The 11,923-nt window shown below is 33.9% G+C and overlaps 1 protein-coding gene across 1 annotated transcript; it reads left to right on the top strand.

The window, feature by feature from the left end:
• The first annotated feature begins 8,483 nt into the window (after positions 1–8,483).
• Positions 8,484–10,343, top strand: LOC149178391 (cyclin-dependent kinase B1-1-like). Its single transcript, XM_089423647.1, has 7 exons — positions 8,484–8,641; positions 8,762–8,823; positions 8,917–9,028; positions 9,225–9,318; positions 9,403–9,472; positions 9,662–9,800; positions 10,024–10,343. Exons 1-7 carry the CDS (start codon positions 8,552–8,554, stop codon positions 10,114–10,116), a joined length of 660 nt encoding a protein of 219 aa, XP_089279773.1. The 5' UTR covers positions 8,484–8,551; the 3' UTR covers positions 10,117–10,343.
• The last annotated feature ends 1,580 nt before the right edge of the window (positions 10,344–11,923 follow it).

Raw genomic sequence — 11,923 nt, 5'->3', positions numbered from 1 at the left:
TTTTTCTTTTCGGCCTCACGAGCTCTCTCTATTACAAAAAAGTCAACTACAAAAATATATAAAAATTACCAAGTACCAATACCCCATACGAAATTTACTTAATGAGCATATGCGCCCATACCTCCGATTAAAAAAAACTTACGTGCAATATATGAAAACTTCAATATACTACCTACCACTATGACATTTCATTAATTAAACGTATGGTCAACAAAACTTAGATTTACTCCACGCCATGAATTTAATTTGATTTGATGCTAGTCGTATGCAGGTTCAATCGATCAACGGCGGAGAACACGGGAGCAAATCCAACGGTGGAGAACAATATCGGAAGGCCAACATGTGCTGAACATTAACCTCCGAGAAAATGACGTTGCGTTACGTCAGGGCTGAACCACGTGTCAGCTCCAAATTGTATCGGAGCTCCTTGCCGGATTATTCCTTCTGCCTGAAATCAACCCGAGAGCTTTCCGGCGAGGTTTATTGACCGGTTTTTGGCAGCTGCGTTGAAATTAGATTTCAACAGCCAACCCTAGTCCTCCCGCAGTCTCCGAAGCCATCCCTGGCTCTCCTGCTGGGACCTTTGAGCCAACCTCTTCTGCGGGTGATGCAACCGCCAATGCAGTCAAAGGCTTTTTCTCAGCCGATCTGATGCAGGCCAGCTCTCCTTTCAATTCTCATGAGCAGAAAATCTTTTTGGGTAATTTTTTTTTGTAGCTGAGTTCCTCGTCCTTGTTTCCTCAATTTTTTGTTTAGATCCTTGTCAAGCTTCTCTCTTTGGGGTCTATTCCACAGATTTAGTATGGGGTATCAAGGTTTCCATGGAGCTACGGGTAGGTTTTCCCTTTGTCATGCAACACCTACTTGGGGAAGGTAAGGAGTTCGACAATTTTTCCCCTCTTCCAATTATGATACTTCCAATTATAATATTAGTAGAGATGCCATTATTTATATGTCCCTTTGTTTTAGTAGAGATGCCATTATTTATATGTCCTTTTGTTTATGAGGGATGTGAGCTAGCCTTCTTCTTATTGTTTTTTTATAAAGATGTTGTCCATGGTCAGTCCTCTAGAAGGTAGCTCAGTCCCAATGTGTTCCTTGGTAGTTTTTTGTTAAATTTTTTTTTCAGGAAGTTTCCTCATTAGAAACCTTTCACCCTGATTTTAAGGAACTCCATCATATCTATGCAGAAACAACCTTTTTTTGTCTGTTTCAATGGTTTATGGCCCCACTCAATAGATCTTTACCAATGGATCCGTTTTTCATGGACCGAGAATTGCAAGTTATTTTCTGCTCCAAAGACTTCTTCATTTTGATATTTGCTGATTCATAAGACTACCATAAGGTTTTATCTAAAGGGCCTTGGTTATGGGAAAATGTTGGACTTTTCCTAACTCCTTGGTTTCTAGACTTTCAACCTTCCACAACCATCATTACCAAGCTCCCAATATGGGTTTGGTTTCCTAATTTTACTGCTCACTTGTGACACTACTTAGTCTTTGAGGACATTGGAAACCGCGGGTTGTTTCCTTACAACTGATGCTTCTTGGCTATGGAAGAATTTGTGTTGAAATTGATACTAGTAAAGGGATTCCATACCAGATAAATTTAAAAATAAGGGATTTTCATTGGACCTAGGCTTTGGACTATGAGCACTTTGAAATGAGCTCATGAGTTGGCTTATTTGGACTTTGACAAGGATTCCATACCAGATAAATTTAAAAATAAGGGATTTTCATTGGACCTAGGCTTTGGACTATGAGCACTTTGAAATGAGCTCATGAGTTGGCTTATTTGGACTTTGACAAGGATTCTCCTTCAGTATGCAATGATAATCTTCATATAACTTTGATAAACCTGCCTTCGAAAGGTTGGGTCATGATTTTGAAAAAAAAAAGAATGAGAGGTCGCTCTGGGGACCTGCCCCAAATTGGTGATTCTCTTTTGTAATTGTTTCTTCTTTTACTCTATATCTCTTTTTTTCTATTCCAAGTCTCATACATCTCAGATATCTCCTATTAGTAGATGCCACACTATGCTAGAGAAAGACCCATGATTGTATATGATGTATTCCATTTCTAATTGATCAATAGAATCTTTAAAACTTTCAAAAAAAACATGCAAGCAACAATATTTTATTAAATAAATCTATTTACTTCTTTGTCCTTAACATACCTTTTCTAATCCCTTCATGAAGAGGATTATTTTTCTCTCATGAGCTCAAGAATACTAATTTCTAGGCTTCTCAAGGTAGGCCACTTCTCCAATATTTTATCATTTGGCCTTTAATACTTGGGTCTCCATCCCTACCAACTAGATTAAAGGTCTAGTAATCCTTCAATTACTTCTAGTCAATGGAGAGTAGGGCTTGTCTTGCACACTGAAGTTGAGGGATGTTCTTAAAGGGAGGGTCAATCCAGGGAATTATCCTAAGATTTGAAGTCAATTTTCTAACCATCCTAGATCCAAAAGAGTTTACAAAATATATTCACTAATAAAGGTTATTGTTTTTGTCAATATCATTCAACAATAGAAGGTAACTGTGAGCTAGAAAATATTAGTGTTTGGGATTAAAGTTTGTGCTAGATTTTTAACATATGGTGATTAGATTTACTTGAAAATAAAATAAAATAATAGATAAAATAGTATTAGATTTATAAACATAGAAATCTAAACAATAAAACAACAAGCTAAATTTAATGCAATGGACCACCCATAATTCTCTATTACATTGAAACAAAATGTTATATCTACAACTAGCTAACACACTTGTTTGAAACTCATATTCTAAAGCCATGAGTCTCACAACAAGTAGAAGGTGTTTCCATATACTTTACTTTTGTGAAATTGAGTGTAACTATTACTTTTTCCTTATTGAGTCAAGAAATCTTACTTGTGTCTATGCTTAAAAAAAAAGAAAAAGTTCTCTTCCTAACACTTAGATCTCTTTTAAAATTAGAGCCAACAAAACCATTTAGTAATAACTCATCATCTCCCACATTGTTCTTGTGAAATTGAATTGTGTCCTTCAAGTGTTTGACACGTGCTTGGTAACTATCCAATGAATATTGTGGAGGCTCAACCATGAACTAGCTTAGTGTGTTCACTAAAAAATGAATATCAGGTTTGGTATTCACTAAATACATTAGGGAACCAATTATTTTCCTATACAAAGAAGCATTAACCATGTTATAATTTTAATCAATAGCTTGACATTCACAAGATACATTAGGGCACCAAATTAGATCTAAATTAATAGCATAGTATTTGCAAGATGCACCATGGAATGAATTAAAATACATATTCGAAGAATCAATATCTAAATCCACCAATAATTTCATATTTGAAATTAATATTTGCAAGATGCACCATGGAATGAATTAAATTACCTATACAAAGAATCCATATCTAAATGCAACAATAATTTCATATTTGATACCACAATACTAGTGGATTTGCCATTAAGCATTTAAAATATTTTCAAAATTTCTATAAGGTACACACCTTGTCCATGGATTTCTTCACTTGTACCTTGCCCAAACCTTTAGATCCACAAAGTAATATGTTAGGCCAATTCCCTTCATATCAAATTCATTACCCAACTTCTCCTTGCACCACATAATGAACTTGTTAGAACTACTCGTAAGAATCATGCCATCTACATATGCAACCAAAACAAGTGGATCAAATTTATCATATAAAAAATAGTGGTTTAAGATTTATAAAAGACTTGGAGAAAACTAACTTAAGTAATTATTCATCAACACTTAGAGAATAATTTGTGATCCATTCTTTATCACATGAAGGGCCTTCTTCAATCTCCATACATGGGTATCTCACCCATGGACCCAAAAAACCCTCAATTATTAATGTATAGTTCCTCTTCAATAATACCATTCACAAAATTAGTATTTCCATCCCAATGGTATAAATTCCAATATAAAAAAATGCAAGAGACGTGATGACCTTAAAAAATGCATACCTTGAAACTAAAGGAAAAATGTCATAATTTCCAATCTTCTCTTTTTGGGATAACCCTCTCGCTTCAAATATGCATTTATACTTCTCTATGCTCATTAGTTGATTGTTTAATATAAAACAACTACCTACATATATCATTGATTTTTCTATTAGCCTTGGAACAATCTCCTAGATATTATTTATATGATTTATACTCATTCATGGCATATCACCATACTTGTTTAAAAATTGAATTTTCAAGGTTGGAAGGATTTGTGTTAGTAGGAACAAACATTAGTACATCATATGTAGGAAATTACTTAGGGGATGACTCGTTCATAAACAATATTTTAGTCCTTCCACTTGTTTCTATGCTTCTCATAGAGTTTGAATAAGCCATCTTGGATTTTTGGGTTGAATGAGATGGAAAAGGTTTGTTTTCTTTTATTTGAACTTTCTCGATCTAAATTGAATTTTAATTTATCCATGGGTTATAATTTGGTACATTAATCCTTTCTCCTTTCTCAACTTCCATGGGAGTCTCCTAGGACCTAGAGAATTGATGATCCTCATCAAATTTAATATCCTTTCTTATTGTTATTTTCCTTTATGTTGAAATGTAATTATGATAATCCGTGGAGGTCTCATTATAGCTAACAAAAATACCTTTTATTCTTTAGGATTCAACTTTAGTCCTCTTCTTGTTTGGAACATGACATAAATAACACAACCAAAGGCACCAAAAAGTGATACCCAAGGATTCTTCTGGGGTCTTATGCTTTTATATATAATGAGGACATCAAATGAAAATGTAAACAATTGTGTTGCATGCCTTTGCCTAAATACAAGGCAAATCCAAGTCATGGATCATGGCTTTGATCATCTCTTTCTCTTTTCAAACCCATTCTATTGTGGGTTGTAAGGTTTTTTCAACTCCATCTTAATCCCTAAAACCCTACAAAAGAAATCAACATATTTTTAGGTGTACTCTCCATCATAGTTATAACAAAGAACCTAAATTATCTTTCTACTTATCTAATTCTCCACAAAATATTTAAACTCCATAAACTTGAGAAAACTTCATCTTTAGTCTTTATAAAGTAAATCTAAGTCTTTCTTGAAGAATCATTAATAAAGGAGACATAGTGTAGGCTACTTACCAGTGAAGTTGAAGATATCAATCACATACATCTAAATAAACCGGATCAAGACTCTCTTGATCTATGCTAACCACTCAGTCTTCACATGCTTATTGATTACACAACCTTTACACACTCCAGGCTTCTTAATCTTGAATTCTAGCAATCCTTGCACCGTATCCTTAAAGATAGGAAGTGCTCCATAATGTAGGTGACCAATTTTCTTGTGCTTGCAAAATTTGTCATTGTCATGCACTAAAGCTTCATGTTTCATTGGATCAACATGCAACTTTTAAAGGTCACTTTCTTGCACTCGTTTGATAAAAAATCAACCACATTTTTTATTTGCAATCTTTGATAATGCGTCATTGGTCATCAAACTAAGCCACACACCTTAGGTCTAATAGTTAGTATTTGATGCATGGCCTTGTGTGAGTTATAGTTCTAAGAATGGTCATGAGACTAATGCTAATGGAGACAAAGATGTTATCAGACAAATGTATTAGTTTAGAGTTGTAGTTCTAATTCTAAATAGATAATTTCATGAGCAAATGTATATAAAAGTTGCAACCCCCACAATCCCCAAGAAAAATATGCTAGAGGTTAGAAGAATTAGACAATCACAAGACTAAGAGGGATAAGGATTAGTAGTCATACTTTACAACCTAATAATTGGTCTAATGTAATTCTATGGCATTAAATGATTGTCATTGACAATGGGTAGGCCCATGCTCATAGAAAAGATGTTATTTCTTAGAAAAATTAAGTTGCTAAGGAAAAGTATGGGGGCTTAGAAGATGTTGATTGTAATTTGTTTTGTACAGAAACATGCTTTTATAGTGTTTGTTTTTGTTGGAACTTGATGCGTGCTTAATTTTATTCATACATATGGAAATAGATTAGTGAACAAAATTGAATCTTTTCGAATCTTTTTAAGGGGTTTAAAGCCATCCTATAAGGGTAATTCAAAGCTCCCCTTTCTAGAAAAATTGTCATTATTTTAATTCACTTATCCTTTATAAATGACAATGAATAATGTAAATTTTTAAAACAAGGTTTATATTTTAAACATCCCATCAATGTTTCAACTCCCAACATTTAGGTGCTTAATGGACCTTGTACCTTCAATATTAAATGAGGATGGATGTTAATCATGATTGAATTCAAGTTTTAAAACTTTGTACTTATCTTTGGCATCTCTATTCTCATTAGCTATCATTGAATCCCTAGTATTATGTACCATTTTACAACATGAAATCCACCATACATCTCACGCTCACATAATCTTGCTATTATATTGGTGTATCCATAATTTTAAATGTCACTTAATTTTGAATCCTCATTTAAATCCCTTGTCCTATGCACATTGTAAGTCATTGTTGATATGAGACTTGGTATGATATTCATTGTCCATACTTAATGTGTTTGGATCTCGCCTTTTCCATATTGTCAATCAATCTATTATCTAGGCTTCCACTCTTGGCTTTGCAAGGCACCAAAGAAATTAGTTAAGATTTATCTATATGAATTGCAACAACATTGAAAACTTATTAGTACAATTAACTACAAATATGTCGTTTAATGATAATTTTGAAGAGTACAGAATATTCATTGAGAAAATCCAAGGAAACAAGGTTATCCATTTTTCTAAAAGTTCACATATTCCATCTTTTTAATGTTATCTAACAAGTCTTTTCATAGTATTTTTTTGCATTGGCAAAGCTACATGGCTTTTTGTTATGTTGTGATCTGGTTATAACATTGGTATATAATAACTGATTTGTATTTCAACATATTTAATGTTGATGTCTCAGCCATTTAATATGTAATCCATGGCATCCTGATTATTGCAATATATACTTAACGATAAAGAAATAAATATTTAATACTTGGATTTGTATCTCTCAAAAATCCAATGACCTTTTTTTACATGTTTTGATAAAAAATATCTATACAAATAATGCATATTTTTTCTTTGTTTTACATTAAATTGTGTTTATAATTTTATTTGGGATAAAATCTCTATTAAGCTCAATGGAATTTTCTAACTTGGATGTTTTTAATTAAGTTTAGATATGAATCTACACAAAATGAGCCTCGTCAACATCATAAAACCCTCAATTACCCTCAATTACAACACTGAGAATCATCATTCTATTCATTCAATTTTCTACATCATTAAACCCTCAATTCTTTCTTCTCTAGTTTGATCATTCTCCTTTACTTAATTGTAGGTATCTTTATCTATCATTGATATCTTTCCCGTCCCTTAAGCACAAGATATATAAGAGGTATTATTTGCAGAATTAATTCTTGTAGTAGCGATTTTGATACTTGGGTGAGATTCTTACTAAGTTATGCAAAATGTAGCCTAATGGTTATTATGATTAGATCTATACATTAAATATTATACTCTAGCAAGCATTTCCGCATAGTTTGAGAGATAATGTAAACAATCAATATCCTTAATAAGAATAGCATACTTAGTGGTTTTGATGGATAATGTCCTTTAGTTATATGCTTGTATGTATCTTAAAAAGCCTCAAACCATAAACATCTTATTTGCATGTAATGCTCTCTTCTTGGCTCTTATGTGCTTTGATAGAAACAATACCATTTGATAAAAATATAAATGGTTTATTACAATTCCATCTATTCCCTCTATTCTAATAAGATATACAATCACAAATACAGTTAAGTTTAAAAGACATTTAATTTCATAATTAAACATGATTGTGATATGTTTAAAATATAAATCTCAAATGTAATTCTCAAACATTATATAGATATATGGAACAAATAAAAATGTTTAATTTCACCTTGTCTACAAAATTTTACTCATTTTGAACAATTTAAAATTTAATTAACTTTATGAAAAATAATTAATTAATTTTAATATATATAGATGGTGAATAGCCTAGCTAAAAGTTACATTTAAAATTGAAAAATATATTTATTATTTATTTTGTATTTATAAATACTTACCACACTAGGGGTTCATGACATTTGAGTCGTTCATATCGTGATTGTTCATGACATTTGAGTCGTTCATATCGTGATTGTTAATAACTATTTAAAAATGGAGTTGTCTATAATGCGACTTTTTGAGATTCCGGTGACGGAATCCGGCGGAAGAAATTGAGATGAAATCATGATTTGTTGCAGTTAAAATGGTTTTTTAACTGCATATTCGGATTCAGGACCCTCAAAAACCCCTGGGACGGTTCCATTGTGCAGAAATTAGCTATCAAACTTGGATTCCAATAAATTACTGCCGGATTTTCACCGGAAAAAATCGCCGGAAAGGCTTTCAAAAAGTCGGGTTAAAGACTACTCCTTTAAAAATAAGTTTCTAGATTGGGGCCAAAGCCCTAAATAAGCTATTTGGCTCGGTCTGTAGGTTGTTGGATGTAAAGACTTCAATTAATGACAAAGGAAAGTGCGCACTGTTTATGGTATTTGAATACGCAGATTCTGATCTCAAAAAGCACATCGATGCACACAGTCAATGTAATACCAAGATTTCTCCAAGCTGTATTCAGGTTTGATTTCAAAGCTACACACAACCCTGTTTAGTTCCGATCTCATGAAGTTCATGAATGATGAGCGATAGAATAATTGGAGTGACATGGTTTTTCTCTCATGTTTTATGATGAGTGCAGAGCTATATGTTCCAATTATGTAAGGGTATTGCCTATTGTCACAGCCACGGGGTGCTCCACAGGTATTTTCCGCTTATCTCAAACCCAATTTCATCCTCTAGTTGTTCAACTTAGAAAATGCTTGGCTTCTTATTATATATTTATATGTCTGCTAGGGATTTGAAGCCACATAATATTTTAGTAGATCAAGATATGGGGATGCTGAAAATTGCAGATCTTGGACTGGGAAGAGCTTTCACAGTACCTATCAAGAGCTATACTTTTGAGGTGGGTTTTCCTTTATGTTATTGTTTGCACATTTTTCATGATACAGTGGTAAAAAGTTCTCCAGCAAAGCATGAACATATCCAGAACTGGTATGGTGATGCCCACATGATGCATAATGTGGGCCCTTGACGGATGCACTCTATGCTCCTCCATCTTTTTAGCAGGTGTTTGATCTCTCTGAACCTGTCATCTGCAGGTTGTCACTCTGTGGTACAGAGCTCCTGAAGTGCTGTTGGGCGCGAAGCGCTATTCTGTGGCATTAGACATATGGGCTCTTGGTTGCATCTTTGGTATGATGTTATTCAATCTGCAAATTTTGTATATCAAAAACTTGCAGGTTTTTGATATTTATTAGAGATTGTGCTCTGTTACAGCTGAACTATGTAATCTGCGAGCACTTTTTGTTGGAGATTCTCAAATACAACAACTTATAAAAATATTCAGGTGAGAGCCGAAAGAGTGGCAGGGGCATTTATGCTCACATATATATAGAGCTCCCAAATATTCATATGATTCACGGTTGAAGGATTATCAATGAAATAATTTTAGCCAATTAGCAATTCCTTCATATTGGGAGAACATTTCTGCTCAAAATAACATTTTTCCTGTGGTCTGAACATGAAATGCATCTAGGTTGCTGGGAACTCCTAACGAAGAACTGTGGCCAGGAGTGACCCAGCTTAGTTTCTGGCATGAATTTCCTCGATGGAAGCCTCAAGATATTTCTAAATTCGTGTTCAATTTGGATCCAAATGGTGTGGATCTTCTTTCTGTGAGTTTCAAGTGCCTTCAATCTTCCATACATTTATTCTCATTTTTGGTCAGAAATGGTTCTATCATTAAAAGATACCATTTATATTTTGCTTTTGAATTTCTCTGTGTTAGTGTGTATCAATGTCTTTAACTGCTTGCGTATTCACCTTAAGTGATTTGGATAAAGTAGCTCTTGAAATTCAGCAGAATATCCATCACTGAAAAATATTGCATATGTGCAGAAAATGTTGCAATATGATCCTGCAAGGAGGATCTCGGCAAAAGAAGCACTAGACCATCCATACTTTGACAGTTTAGACAAATCACAATTTTGACATCAGTGTTGATGCATGCAGTTGATTGAAACCTATTAAAAGCCATGCATTTAAATAGTCAGCTAGACAACGTCTGTACCATTCATGAAGCTTAATGGGAGGAAGGGCTTTCAAAATGTTTTCTGACATTTAGATTTCAGCACTGAATTGTGGCATTATAGAAACTTCAGAAAGTCCATAAAGTTGCATTTTTGCATTTCTTAACGCTGTTTCTAGAAAGTAGTCTATTCCTGTTAACGATCGTCCTTTAATTTTGCTAACCGGGACGTATAGGATTATATCCATACAAGATGACAAATAGTTCTTCTATATTCACAATGTAAACTGTTATTTTTGGTGGCTATTGAAACTGTGGAAGTACTATAAATCCCACAGATGCAAGCTTATCATAGATTTTGGAATGGTTTGTACTCACTAGCTAGGAATCTGAGCCTTAAATCTGCTGCCAATGCTTGTAACTGTGAACAAACAAACAGTTGTAGTTTCTCATTATTATTCTATATCTCTTTCAATTCCCTTTTGGTATGTTATTTGGTAATTTCCTTCTGTAAACTACGTTTATAAAAGACGACAGACCGAGGATGTATTTTTTATCTTTGTTTCCATTTGTAACTGTTACTCTATGCAGTTCAAAAGTTGGGTTCATCCAGGGAATCGTAATGCCTAAATGTAATTGGAAGAATTTTTGTTTGGTTATAGATGTCATGCTCAACTTTGGAGTGATATAAAGTTTGAATCATGTGGCAAAAGTTTTATTAACTTGTCTACGAAACTGAGTATGAATGTAATTAAATTTCAGCATAAACGCATTTCAAAAATAATTCAAACAAATAAATATTATGGATTTTTTCCCATTGTGGATGTCATTCATATTTTAATCAACTGAAACATATATTTGAAGATTGTAGACCTGAACAAATTGTTCTTTTAAAGTATTTGTTATAACATATATATTTATATTATTAAATTTGAAGTCAAAAGCTGTCAAGTATTTATTGTTATATTAAAATATTGATTATAACATATAGTTATATCAGAGGGTTGAAGCCAATGTACCATGAGTGCAATGCTAGAAAAATCCCTCTGTTAATCCAAGGAATGGATTTGATTTTCATGAGGTCTTCTTGGTAGAGGAAGTGGAAACTATACCACGTTTTTAGGAGGTGAACCACTGTAGGCATATAGCCTAAAAGTGTTTTCCATTTGGTATCTACCCAAACCCGCATATCAACTTCAGTCAATTCTGCAAAATGCCACTTACCCATGAGAGTGCGCTTCTAAAGATTGGTCACTTGGTTGATAAACATGTCATGGTCGAAAACTAGAGTAGGTGCCAGAATAGTGATTTTGATAGATTTGTTGGGGTGGCGGGATCGACGTTCATGAATCGCATGGGAAAGCCCATGCAAAATTGGGTCCGCATGTTGGCCATCTGTAAGGTGCATCGATGGTTGAGACGAGTGCCAAGTGTCGTGGGTAGATGGGACCCCTGCCCAAATTTAGATTCCGCATCCATCGTGGCATGGATGAATGCCTCCTGTGCTGAGGTGTCAGATTCCAGAAAGTCCATAGCCACATATGCAAGAAAGAGACCCAAATACAACTGGGAGAAGGTGTGGGAAAGGAATGTGAATTTAATGGTTGATCAGATGGTAGGTCGAAAAATAAAGTGAAGCAACAGAGGATCACTAACAAGAATTTCTTGAAATCAGCAGAGTGCTAATCACAATGAACTGAGGCCACGGGGGATGTCACCCACATAATACCAAATGTGGAGGGACGCTGCCGAAAATAAATCTAAAAGAGG

The sequence above is a fragment of the Pinus tabuliformis genome, chromosome 4_1 (genome assembly GCF_031772625.1).
Source record: "Pinus tabuliformis cultivar Carrire ecotype Pingquan chromosome 4_1, CPIR1, whole genome shotgun sequence".
In the NCBI taxonomy this organism is placed as follows: Eukaryota; Viridiplantae; Streptophyta; class Pinopsida; order Pinales; family Pinaceae; genus Pinus; species Pinus tabuliformis.
Note: the sequence above shows the minus strand (reverse complement) of the source record. Positions and strands in the feature narration are given on the sequence as shown.

Bases quoted from the DNA above. Each gene is read 5' to 3' on its own strand.
- LOC149178391 (XM_089423647.1), top strand. From the start codon at position 8,552: ATGGTATTTGAATACGCAGATTCTGATCTCAAAAAGCACATCGATGCA. The intron at 8,824-8,916 runs GTATTTTCCGCT...TATGTCTGCTAG, and splicing joins AGCCACGGGGTGCTCCACAG to GGATTTGAAGCCACATAATA. The intron at 9,029-9,224 runs GTGGGTTTTCCT...TGTCATCTGCAG, and splicing joins TCAAGAGCTATACTTTTGAG to GTTGTCACTCTGTGGTACAG.